The following is a 24002-nucleotide window of genomic DNA, read 5'->3' as shown; positions in this document are numbered from 1 at the left end:
GGATCCTTTCGTGCTCCAAAGTCCAAACTGATTTGGCTCATTAACGATAGCTCTGGGTTGGTAACAGAGAGAATCCACACCACTAATTTGTTTACTTCATGATTGGGTTTTGTTGCCAATTATACATGTCCATCTTGCAGCAAGCTCATTAAATAATCCGACTGGCATAACATGCCCCCATTGTAATAACATGTAAAGAACAATTCACTATCCTTCCATTTCTTTACAATACGATGTAAAGAACAATGTCAGGATCCGGTGTGTTATAATTCCTTGTCGACAGTGATAACATTGCCCGTACATCGTGCATGTGTAGGATAAAACAAGATATATCGTATTTGACCTAGAGGGGGCCCATGGCTTCAACTTTCTAAACATGCTTGGAAAGTACTAGTAAAACCACACCAATTGGGCAATGACTACCATGACATCCAACACTTAAAGGTTGTGTTTGGTTTGAAGGAAAAGGTACGAAAACACAGCTAACTGCAAATCCAGAACTAATCAAAGCCCACAGCGACACCATAGGTTACTTGCCTTTGTTCCTTTGGTAACTTCCTAGCATTTCATTCATTTTTGCATCTTAATTCTTAAATATTGAAAGAGCACAGATGTTCAAAATGATGGATCAATGCCACCACTCGCTGTTTGATATAGAGAAGATCATCTTTCTGGGCTTACTGTCTAAAGGAAGGGAAATATACAACCGGTTCTGATCAAGAACATTCTTAGGCAGCTTTCCCTCCACATAGGCCAAGAGCTCCGTTAAGCCTGTAATAACTCTCGCTTTGTCAGTAATCATTATGTCCTCCCAATCCAGCACAAGCAAACCCATGCAGCAAACAATTTGCAGTGTTGATAATAAGAGCAGAAGACATTTAAAAAAATGACTCGAGTGTACTACTTGAAAAGATCTTGGTTCAACCAGTCCCTGCAAGCACAAAATAAAAATTTCAGAAGCACAGTTTCATCAAAGTTTGAAGCAACGGAAAGACCAAAGGCAATGGGACAAATTACCTACTTAATGAAAATGGCAAGGGATTTTATTGATAAAAAAATAAATCGCAAGGAATGATAAGGGAAAGAGTAATTACTTGCTAATGTTATCAAGGTGGTCATCAAAATCCACAATATCCTTCCATTTCTCAGATGAAATATAATCCAACAAGAGTATGTTTGCTGAGGACTCCTTGATGGATAATCGGCTATTTCCATCAGAGCCAGATTGCTTCCAACTCTTGGATGCATCTCTCGTATAAAGCTGGTCCATGGGGAGCAAAAAAAAATCAGTTTAGTTCAATAACACATGCCTTGCTTAGTACCATGAATTAGCACACTATGGTCTAAGAGAACAAGGCAAACCAGATTTTTTTTTGGATAATTTAAATTCCACAAGCCAAACCAACAATTTAGTTGCTAACTTGCAAATGAAATTACCCAGCATAAAGCCATTAACTCATTGATGTCTTATCCCTGCCCTGAGCGAGGAAAGTTGCAATGTTTGGCTTATACACCCCACCCATACATCCTCTTTATGCTTTGTTTCTTTTTGGATTGGTCACAATCCTCTTCCTCCTTTTTAATTAGATCTAAAGAACTGAAAGGACAAGGAACAGCTATTATCAATATGAAATCCAAGGGTCAAAATATTGATGTTATACACGTATTGTTTGGTATCTTATGGTCCCCAATACACTATTTAAAGGGATTTAGCAGATTTTAATAATTTTGCATGTTAAAGGACAATATCATAATGCCCGTTTCAAAATCTAACACCAAAAAAATAAATAAGAGTTTTGGTCAAGACCATGGTTCAAAGTATCAATACACTTGATGCATAGAATTTGTGTATCGAGCATTTTGTTTGACCAAAACTCTCATTTTTTTCTTCATATCAGGCACCAAAAGGTACAATATGATTGCCCAATATGGGGCACATCATATTCGTACTTTTAACCTTGGTAAGTATAAAAGTTTAAAATCAACAAAGCTCTAAAGAACAATTTAGAAGCCATAGATGGCATGAGTAAAGAAAGATTGATTTGAAACCTGCAGCTTGCACAGAAGATGTAGCCCTGTATAGAATTGCACACTGTCATGGTAGGCCCAGTCCCAATGTATTAACATATTACAAATTGGGGTAACAAATTACCCAAGGGGCTGGCACTATTTTTTCTGCCTTTTATTTGGTCCCAGCTATCCCTGGACTTGGGAGGGGTGAACTGGATATGAACCTAAGCTTTGGCATATTTTTGAACAAAGTGAGTGAGTGACCACTCTTAGATTCAAGGCCCACATTCTCACACTAGTCAGCATAAGGTTTTACCATTGCACCAAGCAATGGCCCCTCTTTTCTTCAATCTATTGTATTATTTCTTATTCTTTTTCTAAAGAAAGTTTGATCAGTTACCAATCAGGAAAAAAGTTTTTAAGAAAAAAAAATGATGTGCGCTGCAGAAATTTCCAGAAGAATATCAACATCTTGATCTCCCCTTTCAATTGACCTTCCAAGAGGTTTTTCCTCTAAAAAATTACCTATTCCTTTCCTTCTAGATGGACCAGTTAATGGAATAAAGAAGTTCTACAAAAAAGCACCGGCTCCCACAAAAACCTTTAACTAGCAATAATGAATATATGAGTAAGTTACTAGGAACAATGACACTTAAAAATCTTAATAAATGGGTCCTGATTTGCACTGAGAAGAAGAAGAAGAAGAAGAAGAAGAAGAAGAAGAAGAAGAGGCAAATACAAATGGGCCGTTGAATAGGCACCCAAATACAAAACAAGTAAAAGGACATAAATGCCCTTACACTCTCAACACTCCCCCTCCAGCTGAGCATAGATATCTGTTATGCCCAAGCCCAACTTGTTCAAGTTATTGTCAAACTTTGATTTGGGGACACCTTTAATAAGACAATCAGCCAATATCTTCAAACCTCACAAAAGGTAAACAAATCTATCAACTAGTGACTCTTTCTAATGAAATGTCGTTCAACCTCTATATGCTTTGTACGATCATGTTGAACGGAATTGTAGGCTATGTTTATGGCAGCTTGATTGTCGCAATATAATATCATTGGAGTATCAATCCACACTCCCGTTTCTGCCCAACAAGTTCTTTATCCACAACAATTTGGAAACTCCATGAACCATAGCTTTGTACTTTGCCTCTGCACTACATCGAGCCTCGACTAGTTGTTTTTTTTTTTATCAAAAATAACAATAAGGCCATGACTGATTGTTTCTTCTCCAAGATACAACATTACCACCCACTAAGCTACAATAGCCAGAAGTAGACCGCTTATCATCAATAGAACTTGCACAATCAGTATCAGAATAGGCCTTTACCTTCATATGTCCATGATTAGAATACAATATCCCTTTTCCTGGACATCCCTTTAAATAGGCAAGTATTCTATTCACTACTTGCATATGAGATGATCTAGGCTGATGCATATATTGATTGACCACACTCATAGCATATGCTATATCTGGTCTTGTCAGACTTAAGTAGAGAAGGCAACCAATAAGTCTTTGATACACACCTTTGTCAGATCTCCATCATCAACTCCCAACTTATGATTGGGATCAATTAGAGTTTCAGCTGGTTTATAATCAAATTTTCCTATCTCCTAAAGCAGATCAAGGACATTTCCTCTGAGAAATATAAATGCCCCTCTTTGACCTTGCAGCCTTAATCTCTAGGAAATACCGGAGGTTTCCGAGGTCCTTAATTTCGAATTCAATAGCAAGAAAAGACTTCAATTCAGCAATTCTAGAGATATCATCCCCAATGATAACAATATCATCAACATAAACTATCAACATAGTCACTTTTCCATTTGCTCTCTTGATAAACAAGGTATGGTAAACTTGAGATTATGAGAAGCCAATTTTCAAGACAGCTTTTCTATATTTGCCAAACCAAGCTCTAGGGGACTGTTTAAGGCCTTAAGGGGATTTATTCAAATGGCAAACATTTCCTTCACTCCCAAGGATGTCTACTCCTAGAGGACGTTTCATGTAAACTTCTTCCTAAAGGTCGCCATTAAGGAAAGCATTCTTAACATCCATTTGATACAAGAGCCAAGAGTAGTGGGCAGTAAGAAACATGATAACTCGGATTGAATTCATCTTGGCTACTGGAGCAAAGGTTTCCTAGTAATCAATGTCATAAGATTGAGTGTACCCTTTTGCCACAAGCCAAGCTTTATACTTTTCAATTGAGTCATCAGCTTTATGCTTCACCGTGTAAATCCACTTACATCCAATAGGAACTTTTCCCTCTAGAAGAGAAACAATTTCACATGTCTGGTTTTTTCAAGTGCCTCCATTTCCTAGTTCATAGCAACATCCCAATGAGGGAACTGCATTGCCTCAATAACAATACGAGGGATAAAAACATAAGCAATGGAAGAGATATAGGCACAATAAGAGGGAGATAAGGTATTATAAGAGACATAATTTGAGATGGGATATTTAGCACATGTCCTTTTTGCTTTATGAACTATAATAGGAGGGTTAAGTTTAGAATCCACACTAGGAGGCTTAGTAACAGACTCAACACAAGCATCAGAAATAGGAACAGGTTCAAAATCCAAATTACCTAAGTCTAGGATGCCGGATTGTAATGGACATTCAATCTCTAGAGTCATCCTCTTTTTCCGTCTGACGAACCACTGGTGCCAAGACCGAGGAATAGGAGGAGGTACAAGAGGATACTACCACCATAGGGAGGCGGAGGAGAAGAAGACGGATTAACAACATCAGTTGCAGCCGAAGCAAGAATCGGCATACTAAAAGAGTCTGATCTTCACTAACATTCTCCCTTGAATAGAAGGACAAGAGGAGGAGAAGGGAGTAGACTCAAAGAATGTAACATCTTTGGACACATACCTTTTTCCAGAGCAAAGGTCATAACAACGGTACCCTTTTTGGACTGAAGAATATCCCAAGAAGACACACTTTATAGACTTTGGATCAAATTTTAACCTAGAAGGACTCATGTCATGGATGAAGTAGACACACCCAAAGACCTTAAGAGGAAGATGGAGGGTATCCTCATCAAGAAAAAGGAGTTGATGAGGAGACTGGAGATGAAGTGTTTGCGAGGGAAATCTATTAATAAGATATATAGTTGTTTGTGCAGCATCCCCCCAAAACCGAGTTAGGACATACATCCGAAATGACAACCCTCTAGCAACTTCAACCACATGTCTATTTTTCCTCTCTAATACCCCATTTTGTTGGGGGTATGAGGATAAGAAATCTAGTGAATTACTCCTTCCTCTTCAAGGAAAGTTTGTAAGTGCTTCTCAAAGTATTCCTTGACATTGTCAGATCTGATAATCTTAATCTTCTTTTCAAATTGTGTCTTCACCATATTGAAGAATCTTTTCATAATTGAAGGAACTTCATCACGACTCTTCATCAAATACAACCAAGTATGTATTAAATGAAAAGCAACATTACTTCTATTGTTACTTGAAAAATATGTGGTTCTACATTGCTTTGATAGTTGAGAGACTTTACATTGTAGACTAGAACTAGACAAGGACTTAAACAGACTAAGAAACAAAACTTCAAGGAACCAAAAGGTACATTCCCAAGACGGTGATGCCACAAATTCAATTGACTTAGGCCATGTTTGGTTCACTGCTTTGGGCCTCATTCTTTTAATTCTTGTTCATTCTAGGCAAGAATGAATAACATTAGAATGTTTGGTTATGAAATTCTTGCCATAGGCCACATTCTTTTTAGAATGAAAAATCAGCCCCATAGCACAAAAAATGAGTAGCCCGCAGCATGAAAAATAATCATGCCCCATCTTGCTCTTTTTCAGTCTTTGAGGAAACTTTGCCTACAAAAGTGTTGCCATAGAGGTTTACTAGTAGGGGTGTCAATGGACTGGTTTTGGATTGGATCCAATCCGATCCAAACCTTATCAAATTGGATTTGGATGGTCCGTTATAATTATTGGATTGGGCAAAGCCAAAATAAATTGGTCCATATTCTTATCAGTTTGAATTGGGCCTAAACCAAATTCCCAATAATCTGATCATGAGGTTAAACCCTTGTTTAATTTGAAATCGGTCAAAACTGAAGTTGGCAAAAAACACTTTTATGAAAGCACTTTTATAAAAACACTTTTATGAAAGCACTTTTATAAAAACACTTTTATGAAAGCACTTTTATAAAAACACTTTTATGGAAGCACTTTTACAAAAGTACTTTTACATGAAAGAACTTTTATGAGAGCACTTTTATGAAAGCACTTTTATAAAAGTACTTTTACAAAAGCACTTTTACGAAAGTACTTATATTCATTCACTTTGGATTTAAATTGGACCCAATCCGATTCGTTTGCATTTTAATTGGACTGGATTGGATTGCAACAGGTATTGTAGTTTTTATATATATTTTATGAATTTCTCATGTTACTTTGGTGTTTGATTCTATTTTGATTAGATTGGACCCAATCCGATCCATTTACATTTTATTTGGACTAGACTGGACTTGGTTTGTATGGATTTGGACTAGATTTGGTTTAGTCCATTTGTAAATGGACCAATATTGGATTAGACCAGATTGGACCAAATCCAGCCCAATTGACAACCATATTTACTAGCAGACTACCGTGGAAACTCGCCTCGACAGACATTGACTACCGACCATCCACTAGTAAACATCTATGCCAATGGTTTTAGAGACCTAGGTTGGCAGTATATGAATACCGTTACAATTTTTTTTTTAAGAATGAAAATAAGCAACATAGGACACTTAGCAGTCAGAAGAATTCATTTTTAGGAAAAAAGTGTTTGGTTCATACCAATATTTTCTCGTTCTATCTATTTTTGCCCATTCTTGTCCATTTTAGAATTTCATCTTGAGTAAGAATGAGAAAGAATGAGAATTGAACCAAACGTGGCCTTAATTTCTCATCATGACAGGACTCAGACTGATACATTAACCCTAACTTTGGAGATTGATCAAGAAGATAAACTCTATTGGCTTCATGTCCACTGCCAATCATCTTCCCCGTATTTAGATCCTGAAAGACACAATGAGATGGAAAGATGGTTGCAGAAGAGTTATGAGACTTTGTAAGTGAGCTAACATATAAGAGATTTCTATGCAATTGTGGGACATGGAGAACAAATTTTAGAGAAAGGTTGTTGGTAAGTTTAACTTCACCCAAATCTAAGAGTGGGGTTTGAGATCCATCAACAACAGTAATCTTACCTTTCCCTAAAAAAGTTTATAAGTGGTATAGTAGGAAGGAATACCAATCATATGATCACTGGCTCCTGTGCTAATTATCCAAGAGCTAGAGGATGGGGCATGATGACACACAAGTGCAGTACCTAATTTTGCAAAGGCATTAGAAGGTGTATGTGAACCAGCAGATGTAGGCAGCCTGCTCTTTTCAAGATGGAGTAAGATGCCTCTTAATTTTTCCATCACACCAGAGATGTCATGAGTAAATTCCTGAGCAGAAGAATTTCCCTCAAGCATATGAGTCTGAGAATCATGACTAATGAGCATTTAACTTCTTTCCAGTTTTAAACTTCTCAGGATTTAGGTGGGGATTTAGTTTCCAACACCTATCCTTGGTGTGCTTCAGCTTCTTGCAATATTCATAAACTACCTCTTCAGGTTTACTAGAACTCTGTTTGGGTTTTGTGGACACGAGTTGTGTGCTCACCTACAGGTACTTGCATCATGGCATTCCTCCTACTCTTTTCATTCTGCACTAGAGAATATGTTGTGGAGAGTGACAAAATATTAGCACAAAAGATATGCTGCCTGGTGAAGTCATAATCAGCATTCAGTCCAGCAAGAAAATCAAAAACTTGATTTTTCACAACATACTTCCTAGGAATCCACCGGATTGATATTTGTGTATCTTTTGACAGTCTTCTGAATTTTTTTTTTTATCTCATTTCTGAACCACTAAGGACTCTTCTCCTCTCAGCCAGCTTAAGATCACTTTAGAGTCCCCTTCGATTACCAATTTCTGAATGCCTAACTCCATTGCTTTTTGTAAGCCAAACAAAACTGCCTCCAACTCAGCTTTGTGGAATTCCCTTCCCCATGGTCCAGAGAACAACCTCAAAATTTATCCCTTATCATTTCATAACACTCCTTTCCAGAAGGGCCTAGATTGCCAATACTGCTACCATTGCATTCAGTTTAAGGAAATCAGGTGTTGGTGGATCCCACTGTTGCGTAAGTTTTTTCTTGGAAGAGGACGACCCTGCAATCACCCTCCAATTTCTGTAAGTCATCAACAGTAAATTCAGAAAACAAATTCACTGTTTTTACCCAATGCACTACTTTCACCAGCACGTTGTTGAGCACAAAATCTACACATCTTCCTTGCCTTTGAAAATTCTGAGATTTCTTTCTTTCCAAATCAACCATAATACAATAGCCCTTGTACATCTCCACATCATCCCCCCTTTTCCTTGGCCACCTAAAAGGTAGATGGATCAAAAAGCCTATCCAAATTTCTCAGAGTAGTCCACCTACAACCAAAAAATTCAAAAATTCTTTCCCAAATATGACCTGCAAAGGGGCAATAAATGAAAAGATGAAAGGCAATTTCACCATCTAATTTGCACAAGATACACCTGTTTGGAGTACCAGCCAGGTCTTTTCCTTTGGAAAGCATGTGTTGATTGCACCATGGTAAACTTCCCAGCAAAAAGCACCCACTTGGTGGGGTGGGGGGTGGGGGTGGGGACAGGACGGCTCCAAACTTCCTTAACTGGGAATGAGACAGAAGGGGATTGTGGGGTAGTCAAGGCTTCAAAAAAGGACGAAACACTAAAGATCCCCGAAGGATGACTAGTCCAAATTTGAGTGCCTCTTCTACTGCAGTCAAGGTACACCCCACAACAAAAGGAGATTGGACACATGAATCAATTCTAAGTCTAACATTTCTCTGGAATCCTAATTTCCACCCAAACCCCAAGGGCGAGGGAGAAGGATCATGAATCAATTCTAAGTCTCTAACATTTCTCTGGAATCCTAATTTCCACCCAAACCCCAAGAGCGAGGGAGAAGGAATTAAGAAGTCAAAAATAGGTTTACCCTTAAGAGATGATAAAGCAAACAAAGAGGGAAATGAGATCCTCAAGGGATTTTCAACCACCCAAAGATCTTCCCAAAGTCTTACTTTATTCCCCATGTTTAGGTCATACCTGATGTGATTGAGGAAAAGCAGAATGTTAAGTGAAATTACAAATGGGCCTTTGAATAGGCACCCAAATACAAAACAAGTAAAAGGACATAAATGCCCTTATACTCTCAACAGATAACACCCCACGCCAGTGACCCAGTGATAAAATACATGGATACCACAGTGAGTGGCTGAATGGTTGTGGGCCCCATGTATTTTATGACTGGAGTGGAGTGTTATTAGTGGTTCCACAGCCTGCTGAACAGCTATTATGTTCAGCTAATCCTATCTCCTAGAAAAGACCTTTAAGAGATTAACAGTTTCACAAGGGAGTAAAGGAGATGCATAATCCCATCCACTTTCTCCACTATCTGAAGTCAAACTTCACAAACTGTAGTTCAGATTGATGGTTAGGATATGTCCCACAGAAACTATATCCACATTCTTCATTGTAGGACCTACAAAAGGCTGAAAGCTATTTCAAACCTGAGATTAGTCTTAAGTTATAGAATCCCAACATCGCTAACTAGACAGTCTTCAGCACTTTTTGGAAATTTTTGATGTTCCATGAATACACATTAAGACAATTTTGAAAGCACAAAGCTTGAAGAATCAATTAAATGAAGCTTTGAATTGACAGCACAGTTCTACCACATGTTCTTTTTTCCAATTTTACTTACTGATTAAGTACATCAATTTCTTCTTAAAAATATTATAGGTTAGATCTTTTTCTAAACAGTGGAGTATTTTTTTTTAACAGTGACGTATTATACTTGCTAAAAACAAAAAAAAAAAGCATAAAAGTCCCTGTGTACACCGAGGGACTGTACAGTGAAGATGTCTCAAATTTTTCCCAACAGTTTATGAGTAGATAACCAAGAGCACACGATGACTTCTATACATTCTTTTTTTTCAGTCCAAGTATTCTAAAAGTCACTAGTGGAAGATTCTCCACAACACTCTGCCTTTATCACTTAGCTGCCATGCTCTCAACAGCTGCACCACCAACTCTGGGAAGCACCCCTTCTAGTTAAATAAGCCGAGGGATAGCACCCAAATTAGCCTAGCAAAGTAACAATACAAGATGCAGTTCACTTATTCATCTTCATAATTCTAGAGCACAGTGGGTTATCCAATGCCATACATCTCCTAATGAGACTGTCCTTAGTGAGGCATTTTCCTTGTACTACAGTCCACTCCCCCCCCCCTCCAAAAAAGAAAAAACTTTGGACAGTACATGAGCCCGCCATAACTTGATATGAGATTATGAGTAGACCTGGCAATTGGGTGGGTGGGTCGGGTTCGGGTTTGGTCAAGACAGTTTGGGTTGATTTCGGGTCAGGCTGAATTTCGGGTTGGGTTATCAAATGCTAGACCCTAACCCTAAATGTTCGGGTTAGAGTTGACCCATGGATCAATTCGGGTCATCCCAAAAAATAACTAAACTTTACAAAAAAAAAAAAAACTATATGAAAATGCCAAAGTTAAAGAAATTAACCTTAAAATTCCAAATATAAAATAAAAAAATTGAACATTTAACAATTTAAAGAGTAAAGACTAAATAGAAAAAATTAAAGAGTGGAAACTTCTAACAATGCATAAATAGTCCCAATTACACCATGACAATTGGGTCAGCGGGTTGACCCATGACCCAACCCAACCCAACCCAGTTTTTTCGGGTTAGGTTGGGTTGGGTCATTCTCACATTAAGGTAGCTAAATATGAGACCCTAACCCTGTTTTTTCGGGTTGGGTTGGGTCGTGTTTGCAGGTTGGGTCAACTTTTTGCCGGGTCTAATTATGAGGGAAGTCATTCATAGGTTAGCTGTCTAGCTTCTTGAAAAAAGGAGTTCACTTAGGAGCCTGAGTTCTCCCAAACTCACACTTTACTATCATCTGCCCTTAGTTGAGGAATGATGCCTTGGGTTGTGAACAGAAGCTCGACCATGGGTTCTAATTCCCAGTTGTTTAGATTTCTCCTAATTGCAGGGTTTCACACAACAGCACCATTCACAAATTCAAAACAGTCATTGGCCAAAGCCTCTCTGTCACTCACTGCCAAATATATGGAGGGGAATGCCTCTGGGGCTGTCAATCAACTACAAAAGTCTAAAACCCAATTTGACATCAGATCTAATTATTTAGATTCATATGATCCTTTTATACTACTGGATTGGATTTGTATTTTTCAACAATAATTAGATTGGATGTGAATTTAGCTCCACCCAATCCAATTAAGACCCATGTCCAGTTAAGTTCAATATTTCATATTTATATAAATTTATTATATAAATTAATAAGTAAACAACTTCTTTTTGATTTTTTGTTTTTTCTTTATTTCAAAGAAATATAAAGTAGACTCTAATTAAACCCAAATCTGATCCGAGCCCTAGATCCAATAAGATTTCATATCAGAACAGATTGGATTCAGATGTGGCTGGATCCAATCTGAATCAGACCTGATTACAGCCCTAAAGTCCCTAAGCGGCAGGTGCATGAGACAGCTTACAAAACTGTATTTGTGACCCATCTCTCATAGGATGCTGAACAGCCTTATGTGGATATTCGCCTTCCGAAGTCCTATTCATGGTTTTTCATCCCAAATTTAGATACGATCACCTGCCTCCATAAACTATCCCACTTCTTGTTAAATATCCAAAGCCATTTGCCTAATAGGACATTATGGCTTTGTTGAGTGTTCACAAAATTTTCACCCCCAGCAAACCGGCATGTTTGGGACAACACACCTTCCTCCAATTAACCAAGTGTGGGTTCAGCTTGCCCTTCCCATGCTAGTATCTTGTGCATTTTAAGAGAATAAATAAATAATTCTACTTTTCAAATCTGCATTAGATAAGATTTACCTCAAAGCTCTTTCATGCATCTAGAGTGGTGGTTAGTACAACTTGGTGATAGGAATGTCACCCCCAACTTTCAAACCCAATTTACATAGAGGCCCAAAACAATTGCTACCCCTTGTTTGGCGAGGGAATCAACTAACCCATTTGCACTTCTAACCCACTTAAATTCAGCTTCTATGTCCTTTGCATCTTTAGCACTTCCCTTATCACATGTTTAATGGTCCAAGGAGTATGACTGTTGCAATTTGCCCATGAAATAACTATTTTTGAATTCCCTTCCACCTCAACCAGTCTAAATCCCATCTGCTTTGTTAACTGGAGACCTTGCAACAGAGTCAATGGTTCATCCATAAAAGAGTTTCCCATACAGAATGGCCCTGAAAACAAGGCTAAAATCCCCCTCTTAGCATTTTTTTTTATTACCCCTCCTATTCCAGCCATACCCGGGTTTCCGAGGGAGCTCCCATCAAAATTCAACTTGACTTTGTTGCCTTCTAGGGGTTTCTAATCCACTCTTATTCTATCTTTTTCTCTTGATGACTATGCTATTCAGGTCCAAGCTCTTAAAATTCCAATGACAGAAGATTTGGTTTTACCACTGCCTTTAATTTTATGTTGACTATCACTTCTTCCAGAGTCCTTTTCTCAAAGAAAATCCTATTATTCCTTTCTTCTCATACCACCCAACAAATTGCTACCTTAGTAGCTCTCCAAAGAACTTTACCTCTTTTCTTTGCTTGCCTATAGGATTGAAAATGCCCACCACATCTTGAAGGGGGTTTTACCTACACCCAAAAATAGAACAGAAAAACTCTCAAAATCAATTGACAAAGAAATAGGACATTAATAACTGAGATAGGGTCTCACCACTGCCCCTACATAAGAAGCTCATGTGAGGAGAAAGGCAAGCATAAGGCCTGCTTCTCTACAACATATCACAAGTATTTACCTTACCAAGGAAGATTTCCTAGCAGAAAGCTTGAATTTTAGGTGGAATAGACTTGCTAGAATTTTTTTTTTCATTGGGAAGTCCACCCCTTGAGGATTAGGTAGAGCAAGGACTTTGAGAAAAGAGGAACATGTGAAGAGACCATCTAGTGATACTGACCTCCTCAAGGGAAGGGTCTAGAAAGACTTTCCCTAACATGTCAAGCAGGTGAAGCAAGGAAGAAAGTTCATTTCCCTTGAACCCTTAAACCTCTTCTGAAGCCCAAGTTCCAGTTTAAACTAGTTGGAGAATATGATTCCAATCTAGACATAGTTTCACCCTTATAAACAAAGAACAAAGAGTTCAGGAAATTGGTCTTTGATTGGGGTCTCCCCTAACCACAGGTCTTCCCAAAAACATAATTTGTCATCCCTTCCCACATCAAACCTGATGGAATTAAGAAAGATAGGGTAAACTTCATGAACTGCTTTCCAAGGAGAAGTTGAAGAAGAGTGGGGAGCAACTTTAGCATCCCAGCCATTACCTTCCAGTCCATGAATGCTTTCTATTACCTTGTGTCATAGCCTATCACTCTCGAAGGGGAAATTGGTCTTTGATTGGGGTCTCCCCTAACCACAGGTCTTCCCAAAAACGTAATTTATCATCCCTTCCCACATCAAACCTGATGGAATTAAGAAAGATAGGGTAAAATTCATGAACTGCTTTCTAAGGAGAAGTTGAAGAAGAGTGGGGAGCAACTTCAGCATCCCAACCATTACCTTCCAGTCCATGAATGCTTTCTATTACCTTGTGTCATAGCCTACCACTCTTGAAGGGGAATCTCTAGAACCACTTGCCTAGTAAAACAGTGTTTTTAATGGCAATGTTTGCTAGCCCTAAGCCCCCTTTTCCTTTGGTTTGCTAACCTGTTCCCATTTTACCAAATGATCCTTTTTTTCCTTCCCCAATTCCCAAAGAAAGTCCCTCATATATGGTTTTATTATTTTCTTCATCTTATAATAGCTTATTTTCTGAAGGATAAAAAGGAACTTTTATTAAATGTAAAAAGAAGCAGTACATCTCAACATGATGGTTGTCAAGTTGACAAACCAAATACAAATCAGCTCAAACTGAAAAAGAATCAAAACTACAAGGATTCAGCTCCAAACTGCCCCAGAAATTCTCTAACAGATCAGATTTTTTCACTTGGTCAAACTCTGGAAGGCTGAGAACCCAAGCTGAAATCAGGTTACCCACTCCTACTATCAAACACTCAATGCTTTTTTTCCTTGTCCTCGAACATCCTTCTGTTTCTTTCTTTCCAAATGGACCAGCATACTGCGAATGGGATGCAGCTCCATAGGATTTTAGCTTTCTTACTTCCTCTGATTTTCAGCCATTTGGAGAAAATCTCTACTGGAACCGAAGGGAGAAATACATTCTCTCCAAACAGGAAAGAGAAGAACTTCCAGATAAGATCTTCCACACTACATGAGAGGAAGAGATGAACTGATTCTTCCTCCTGATTGCACATATAGCAGCAATTTGCTAACTGTATGACTCTGGATTTCAAGTGATCTAATGTTAGGATGCTGTCATGCGCCACCAACCAAGCAAAAGCTTCTACCCTTGGGGGCACTGGGTTTCCCAACACACCTTTAATCTGGGCTAACTCCCTACTATCTCTCATCAAAGCACTGTAGAAAGATCCTCCATCTCTGCATTCTTTCCACCATAATCCATCTTCTGTAGCTCTGGATATTTTTGTATCTTGTAACTTTTCCAATAGAAGAATACACTCTTTCACTTCTAGATCCAACAAAGGTATTCTGAATTTCAGGTTCCAAATCACTTGCTCCCCTATCCACTCATAGCACTAATCAATGGTTACTTGCTGATCTGTCAACTTATAAAGCCTGGGACACACCTCACATAGTTTTCCAACCCCAAGCCACTCATCTTCCCAAAACCATATCCTAAGCCCTTCCCCTACTTTAAATTTAACTAAACTTCTGAAGTCCTGATTAAATTTAGTAGAAATTGCTGATAACTGATTCAGATGAATGCCTTGTGAAGAAAAGTAGAAGAAACTGAAAGGTTTCAACAATAGAGAAGAGGAGAGAAGAAGAAAAGAGAGTGGGATGTCGCCAGAATTGAATAGATCTGGCTGCCAACCCCTCTTGATTTATATACTTAAAATAAAAGAATGAAAGATTACAAGAATACCCTTAGTAGGGTGGCTACTTTAAGTAGCTGAACAGTCACAACTTAAAATAACATAAACTAATGAGCCTAAGGCCCAATAACTTCCTAACTTAACAACTTAAATAAAAAATAAAAAGCTGGGCCCAATAACTTAAACTTGGCCCAAACTCAACACTCCCCCTCAAGTTGGGAGTAAATGCTGCACATTCCCAACTTGCATAGGTCGTGCTCTAGCTTGTTTCTTGCAACACCTTTTGTAAGAACATCAGCAAGCTGCAAATCAAAAGCAATGTATGGGAGGCAAACTTCCCCTAAAGTCACCCTTTCTCTTATGAAATGTTTGTCCACTTCAATGTGCTTTGTTTTGTCATGCTGAATTGGGTTGTGGGCAATGTTAATTGCTACCTGATTATCACAATACAGCATCATAGGTTCTTCAGCCTCAATACCAATTTCTCCTAACAAGGAACGGATCCAGAGAAGCTCTGAAACTCCATGTGCCATGGCTCTATATTCAGCTTCTGCACTTGACCTTGCCACAACTGCCTGTTTCTTTCTTTTCCACGAAACTAGATTACCCCCAACAAGAGTGCAAACTCCTAATGTAGATCTCCTACCATCAAGGCATCCTGCCCAATTAGCATATGTGTAAGCCTCTAGCTTCAATTGTCCATGGTCAGCAAATAGTATGCCTCTACCTAGGTGTCCCTTCAAATAAGCAAGAATCCTGTCAACAGCCTCCCAATGCTAGACTCGTGGGGCATGCATGTATTGACTCACCACACTCACTGCATAGGAGGTGTCTGGTCTTGTCATACATAAATATAGCAGCCGCCCTACAAGTCTCTGATATCTCTCAATGTCCTTTACCAGCTAACCTTCTGATGCATTAATTCTGTGATTCTGATCAATAGGAGTATTGGCTGCATTTGTTCCAAGTTTCCATGTTTCTTGTAAAAGGTCTAGAACATACTTCCTCTGAGAAATAAAAATTCCATGCTTTGATCTTGCAACCTTAATGCCCAAGAAGTACCTCAACTCCCCAAGATCCTTAATTTCAAATTCTCTGTGCATATTCTTCTTCAAATTGTCAATCTCACTTAGGTCATTTCCTGTAACTACAATGTCATCCACATAAACAGTCAGAATTGACATCAAGGATCTCTTTTGCTTCACAAACAAAGTACGGTCTGATTGAGTTTGAGTATAGCCAAAAGTAATCAAGGTCTTCCTGAACCTGTCAAACCATGCTCTAAGAGACTGTTTTAAACCATAAGGAGACTTCTTCAATTTGCATACCTTCCCCTTTTCAGCATCACTGTAGAAACCAACAGGAAGATCCATATACACCTCTTCTTGCATTGGGAGATCGAAGAGGAGTCAAACCTCCATTGCCTCAAAGACACAAACAAGACGTCGTCCGATCAAAAGGAAGACGAATTCCGTAAGATTGATTCTAGCTAGAACAAACCGGGAGATCGAAGAGGAGTCAAACCTCCATTGCTCGTTTAGCCATTGTCACCACCCGACGCTCTCCAAACGCCCACGCCAAACCATTCAGAAAGGCATTTTTTACAACAAGTTGGAAAAGGGGCCAAGAGTATGTAGCAGCAAAAGAGAGAAGGATCCAGACAGAAGTCATCTTTGCAACTGGTACAGAGGTCTCTAAGTAATCAATGCCATAGGTTTGAGTGTACCCCTTTGCAACCAGTCAGGCCTTATACCTTTCTATACTTCCATTTGCCTTGTATTTAACTGTACAAACCCAACTGCATCCAACAGTCTCCTTGCCCTCTGGTAGATCCACAATCTCCCATGTTTGGTTCTTAATTAAGGCTTCCATTTCTTCCTGCATAGCTGTTTTCCACTCAGGTTTGGAGAGAGCCTCACTGACACCCTTGGGTATAGACACAGAGTCGAGGGAAGAAAGGAAAGCACGATAAGAAGGAGAAAGTTCACTGTAGGATAGATACTATGAGATACAATGAGCAGTACACTTTCTCTTCCCTTTTCTGAGTGCAATAGGAAGGTCTAGGTCATTTGTAATGGGATTAGTAGAATCAATAGGAATTGAAACATTAGAAGGATCAAGAGGAATACCTGAGTCCATGTCAGCTGAATCTGGAATCTCCAAGGAACCGATAGAAAGTGATGTGGGTTCTTTTGTAGTGGAATCAACCTCCCTGTGAAGTCGTAGGTGTTGTCGTGAGTAACACTGAGAAATAGGACACAGGGGAGGTGGTAAGGTAGGTGACATAGGAGGGTCAGACACAAGAACTGGAACCGGAAGAGGAATAGACTATTCACTTCCCCAAAACACTCCCCTGAGAAGAACCCTTCGGGAAAAAAGATGTGGACTCAAAAAAGGTGACATCCATAGTAACATACCGACTCCTAGAGACTGGGTTATAGAAAAAATACCCTTTCTGATTCTCTGCATACCCAAGAAAAGCACACTTCTTTGCCTTTGGATCAAGCTTCGAGCGGTAAGGACCAAGAACATGAGCAAAGCAAACACAACCAAAAACCTTGAGAGGGATGTGGAACATCTCCCTCTTAGGAAAAAGGAGGTTGAGTGGGGTGCTGAATCCAAGAACACGAGAGGACACCCTATTAATCAGAAAGATTGTTGTGAGAACTGCATCACCCCAAAACTGAACTGGAATAGTAAATGTGATCAGCATGCTCCTTGCAATCTCAACAATGTGTCTACTTTTCCTTTCTGCTACACCATTTTGTTGTGAACTGTAAGAACAACTGCTCTGATGGATTACTCCATACTCTAATAGATACGAAGCAAGGTTCCTCTCAAAATATTCCTTGGCATTGTCTGATCTGAACACCTTCACTCATACTCCAAACTGTGTTAGCACCATCTAATGAAACTGTCGAACCAAGGACAGTACCTCATCACGGGATCTCATCAAGTAAATCCAAGAATACTGAGAAAAGTCATTCACAAATAAAAGAAAATATCGGTAGCCACCCATAGAAGGAATATGGTATAGTCCCCACACATCAGTATGAAAAACATCAAAAGCAGATGAACACCTTTTATTACTAGTTTTAAACGAATGTCTACATTGTTTTCCAAGCTGACAACTTTCACACTCTAAGCTAGACAGATTAACAGATTCAAATAACTTTGGAAACAAGAAACACAAAGAAGAAAAAGACAAATGTCCCAAACAATTATGCCACAGCATAATCTGACCCATAGACTCTGACTCAAAATCCCTGCTAACATGATGACTCTGATGATGAGGAAGCGCATCCAGAAGGTAGATTCCATTCACCTCACGACCACTCTCAATCGTCCTCTTTGAAGCTAGATCTTGCAAAACACAATGACTAGGAGAAAAAATCACTGAGCAATCCAAGTTCTTAGTTAAACTGCTAACAGATAATAAGTTAGTACTCAATCTGGGTACATAAAGGACCGGGGGTAGGGAAATGGAATCAGTAATCTTGATAGACCCCTTCCCAGCAATGGGAACATGAGATCCATCAACTGTGGAAACTCTATCTCTGCCAGAGCAGAGTTGGCAAGAAGAGAAAATAGTGGAACTATGGGTCATATGCTCTGAGGCTCCAAAATCTATAATCCAAGGAGGTCCCTCCTTACCTGAAGTAGAAACATAGTTTGTAGTGGCATGTGAACTACCTGTATGGGCAAAGAAAGTAGAATGTCCACCACCAGAATCACCTGTACCTAGCTGTCCACCTGACAACGGATTAGGGCTGACTGTATCTCGCTGATTTAGTAACTGCCCATATCTCTCAAGTTTGGCCCTCACTGCAGCAGCTACAACAAACTCCAAAGTAGCAGTAGTAGGGGGTCCAGGTATGTCACCAACGACTGCCATGTTAACATTTCCCTTCTTGTTTTTGAGTTTATTCGACACAAGGTGAGGATGAAGCTTCCAGCGGGTATCTCTCGTGTGTTTAGGCTTCTTACAGTAGCCACAAATCAAATCCTTCTTATCTTCCTTCCTGATTTCACTGCCACCCCGATCTCCACTTTGTTTAGGTTTCATAGTACTGACCATGGCTAAATGTTCAAGACCCGAATTCTTCATCATCACATTCCTCCTACTCTCTTCCCATAATATAAAGGCATATGCCTGAGAGAGAGTAACACTATCCCTGGAAATGATATGTTGCCTTGCAATGTCATACTCGAGATTAAGGCCAACAAGAAATTCAAAAACCCTATTCTTCTCTAAGAGCTTTTGGTAGGCAGTTGCATCCTTAGTAGTTTCCCAAACCATTGTCTCCAGATGGTCAATCTCCTGCCACAGGATTTTAAGGGCCGAAAAATAAACAGTAATAAGTTTATCTCCCTGTTTGGTAGCAATAGCCTGGTTCCTCAACTGATAGGCCCTAGCAACATTTTCACTCTGTGAGTAGGTTTTTGCAACCCCATCCCAAATTTCCTTGATTGTATTTGCCCACAAAAAGTCATTTTACTTATATGGGGCAGCATAGAATTGCATAGCCAAGTCATTACCATATAATTTTCCTGTACCCACCGGGAGCTGTTAGTCTCGGGTTTCACTTCCTCACCAGTGATATACCCCAATTTTCGACGAGCACCAATGGCAATCTTTGCAGATTGTGACCATTCTAAATAGTTTGTACCATCCAACTTAACTGTAGTGATGGTTCCAGCCCCGAAAAGGTCTCCGGCACCTCCTCCCCTTTGTCCCGTTTCACTTCCCGATTTGTTTTCAACTCCGTGACCCTCCATTATTCCCAACAAAGGGTTAGAAAATCACTCTGAGATGAAGAAAAAAGAAATAATCCCTTTCAGGCACAACACACACCCTTCTGGAACCTTAGGTAGTCCTCTCACAAAAAATTCCCTTTTCACGGAAGTGGGAGAAGAGAGAGAAGAAGCAGTCGCTCCCTCCAGAGGCCTCCAAAACAAATGGGACTTGAACCTCCCCCTTCAGAAAACTCCAAGGAACCCTAAAAAATTAGGGCACCACTTCCTAGGTCAAAATTGAAGAGTCCTATAAAAACAGGACTCTCCCCCTTTCTCCAGTTCTTCCTGAATTTGATGGGAAACCCTAGACCAGCTACAGGACAAAACAGATCCACAAAAAAAATCCAAAAACTGGGTTTACCTGTGGGTCTTCGATCAGCCTCTCATATCACCATGCAGTTGGCCGATCTAGGGCTGCATGATAGAGCAGCTCAAGAAACCTTTGGCCAGCTCTGGTACCAAGTAGAAATTGCCGATAATTGATTCAGATGAATGCCTTGTGAAGAAAAGTAGAAGAAACTAAAAGGTTTGAGTAATAGAGAAGATGAGAGAGTAGGATGTCTCTAGAATTGAATAGATCTGGCCGCCAACCCCTCTTGATTTATATACTTAAAAATAAAAGAATGAAATATTACAAAAATACCCTTAGTAGGGCGGCTACTTTAAGTAACTGAACAGTCACAACTTAAAATAACATAAACTAATGGGCCTAAGGCCCAATAACTTCCTAACTTAACAACTTAAATAAAAAATAAAACGCTGGGCCCAATAACTTAAACTCGGCCCAAACTCAACAAATTTCATAATTCCCTTCCATACACATATCCCATATGAGCTCCTCACCTCCCTTGACTCCCACCCGAGCCTCACCACCCCATATTTCCCAACCACTACCCTCCTCCATAATGCCTCCCTCTCTCCCTTTTGCTCAAATCTCCACAGCCATTTTCCCTAAAAGTGCCTTGTTGAAAAAGTTTACTCTTCTCAGCCCCCAACCTTCCCCCCTCTTTTGACCTACAAACCTTCTCCCACTTGACCAAATGAAACTTTTTGGTCCCCCCCCCTACCCCCTCCCATAAAAAATCCCTCTGGATTTTCTCAAATTTCAAAGCCACTTCTTTGGGAACTGTTGAAAGGGATAGGTAGTATGTTGGTAGACTACCAATTTGACTAATGAAAATGCCTCCTTCTTCGAGATACTATGATGACTCCAAACTTCCCACCTTCATTGTTATACTTCAATAAGAACCATTGATTCAACACAGCATGGCCATTATCATCATCATCATTAGTCTTATCCCAACTACATGGGTTCAACAACATGAATCTTGTTTCGCCATCCCAACTATAAGATTATAACTGACTCTGCCTTAGCAAGTGAAGCATTATTATGACTTAAAGTAAGATTCATTCAAAAGGAATAGAAACTTAAGCACAAATTGGGGTAAGTATAAAAGATCCTCATAAGCCAATAATTATTAAAGTTGATTACTTGATTGTATAAATGCCTTTACAAGGTGAAGGCAACAATTTTCCCATGCAAATGCTATCTAGAAAGGACCTTCAACTCCATATAACATGCGTATTAAGTTACACAGAAACTTCATAAAATGCTGCCTGAAGCCAACTTTGTAGAATATGAAACAAAAACATCAGAAGTAGTTGATCTCTAAGTAATTAAAAAAGTAGGTGCACAGTGCAGTCTATATGTTTGCTAGAAAACAAGGGCACCAGAAGTGGGAAAAGAAAGAGAGAGAGAGAGAGAGAGAGAGAGAGAGAGAGAGAGAAAACTAACTCGCACAACAGGATTCCGATCTCCCCCCTTCGGTACTGTCTCAAGTTTTTTGTTATCCAACTGCAAAAATGAAAATAAAAATCAACAAGGAACAAACTGGCAACTACTAATCAAACCCAAGTAGATCAAAATTCCCAAAACCAACGCAGAAGCACTGAGGCAGAAATGCACAGTGGGACCTACCAAAAGTATGGCAGCCTGGGGAAAGTAGCGACAAATGTGATCGGAGATCTTCTTGGCTGAGTTTCCCAGCTCGAGATCATCGTATCTCTCGTTCGCGTGATAATAGCCCACAACACTCAACCCTTGCTCATCAAAATGCTCCTCTATCTGATAATCAAGCAAGCACATCGATTAACTTACTGAATCATAAACCCTAGATAGAGAACAAGAGAAAGGAGAGATCTGACCTGAAGTAGAGCGACTTCGAGAGCTGGAAGAAGACCGATATGAGAATGAGAGAGAGAAACTGAATCGGAAATTTCAACGAGGCCATCGTTAATGAAACGGCCGAGGAGAATGCCATTAATGGCGGAGGTCTTGTGCTTTAGAGCATGGAGCACGAGCTTGATGTAAGCGCTCTGTCCGATCTCATACTTCAATTCATTACCCATCCTTCACTTTGAAGTTTCAAATCGCAGCTGAGAAGCTACTTGACTGTCAAGAATTATATGAAATGGAAGTGAGAAGTTGGATGCTATGAAGGGGTACATTATCGGAAACTGGCCATGTCCGATGACTCCGATCAACTGTAACTGCTTCAACCGTTCACCAGTTTCGATCCGGGTAGCCGGGTGGGTACCAACTAGGGCCGGGCTGGATCGGGTTAAGATTTACCCGATCATGATCAGGTCGGTTACGTGGGTTTAGAACCTTGACAATAAGTGAATTAATGACAAAGTGAGACGTTACTGTGAGGTAATTGTCTCAATTACTATTTGGGTAAATTGCTGAAACCTCTACTGAAGTTTTTACCATTGTTGAAACCTCTTTTAATTTTGGGAATTGTAATCACCTTCCAAACTTTTTGACACATCTACAAGTAGACCTTTTTGTTAAAAATTAAGAGGCATAAAATGAACAAACTACCCATAATTATTAAATATATCAATAAAATAATAATAATAATTTCTATAATATTACTTTTAGAAGTGTATTAGAGTTGGTGAACTTTTCTTAGTTTTGAAGTTTAAATGTAAAGAATTATGTTCTGAAGTTGCATTTTTACCTTTAAATGTATTAGAGTTGGTGAACTTTTAGAAGTGTATTAGAGTATTTAAAGTTGCATTTTTACCTTCGAGCCCTTTGTTCGAGTCTGAAGTTTAAATGCTTTTGAAACTATAATATTACTTTTAGAAGTGTATTAGAGTTGGTGAACTTTTCTTAGTTTTGAAGCTTGAATGTAAAGAATTATGTTCTGAAATTTGAATGTTGAGTTCTAAAAGATGACAATTGATCATTTTAACTTTGAATATAAATGAACTTTGTTTGACTATTTAATAATAATTAAGTGAATATAAATAATTAATTAAAGTGGAATTGATAAAATTATGAATTATTAAATATCTTTAAATAAATGACCTTTATTAATTAGTTAATAGTAATAAATTATTACATAATCATTAATTAAAGTGATTAATAATTTATAATTATTAAATATATAAATAAAATAATAATAATAATTTCTAACTATTATTTCATTAATAATTATATAATTAGATAATTAAGTAATTAGCATTAACTATTTAAATGATAATTTTTAAAAACTACTTCATTATCAACATTTTATTTTTATTTATTATTTCTTGTATTATTATTATTGTTGTTGTTGAAGTGAGAATTATTACTACTGTACATTACATTACATTAAGTCTGGAATAAAATGAGAATCAAAAGCTCTTAATACCTAGTTGGGTAATGACTATGGATTAGATACAAAGGTGAAGGAGCTGGATCAAAACCATGAAGAACCTATTAATGAAACATTTGGTGATAAGAGGGGTTCTAGCAAATCCACTATTGATGTGGTATTGTGGAGGACAATGAAGGATCCAACACTACTTAGCCACAAGATGATGCACAAAATGGTTGTGAGATCAAGATCCTTGAAAGTTTAAAAGAGAAAGTGTGGAAACTGATGTAGCACAATTTGACTACTCCTACCTGGAGGGTGATCTAGCTTCCAATCCGAGCAATGAGATAGATGAATTTGCAAGATAGTGGATCAGAGAACTCGGGGTGGCTAACTCGACGAGGTCGCTC

The 24002-nt window shown here is 38.8% G+C and overlaps 1 protein-coding gene across 1 annotated transcript; it reads right to left on the bottom strand.

Annotated features, from left to right (window-relative positions):
- Positions 1-538: 538 nt before the first annotated feature.
- On the bottom strand, positions 539-22603 carry LOC148880935 (ER membrane protein complex subunit 8/9 homolog). Its single transcript, XM_088963046.1, has 5 exons — positions 22151-22603; positions 21924-22070; positions 21741-21800; positions 1095-1261; positions 539-931 (listed from the first exon to the last, which is right to left on the bottom strand). Exons 1-5 carry the CDS (start codon positions 22352-22354, stop codon positions 901-903), a joined length of 609 nt encoding a protein of 202 aa, XP_088819172.1. The 5' UTR covers positions 22355-22603; the 3' UTR covers positions 539-900.
- Between the last annotated feature and the right edge of the window lie 1399 nt (positions 22604-24002).

This window comes from Nelumbo lutea, chromosome 1 (assembly GCF_056320005.1).
Source record: "Nelumbo lutea isolate HS-2025 chromosome 1, American lotus-T2T, whole genome shotgun sequence".
Lineage (NCBI taxonomy): Eukaryota > Viridiplantae > Streptophyta > Magnoliopsida > Proteales > Nelumbonaceae > Nelumbo > Nelumbo lutea.
Note: the sequence above shows the minus strand (reverse complement) of the source record. Positions and strands in the feature narration are given on the sequence as shown.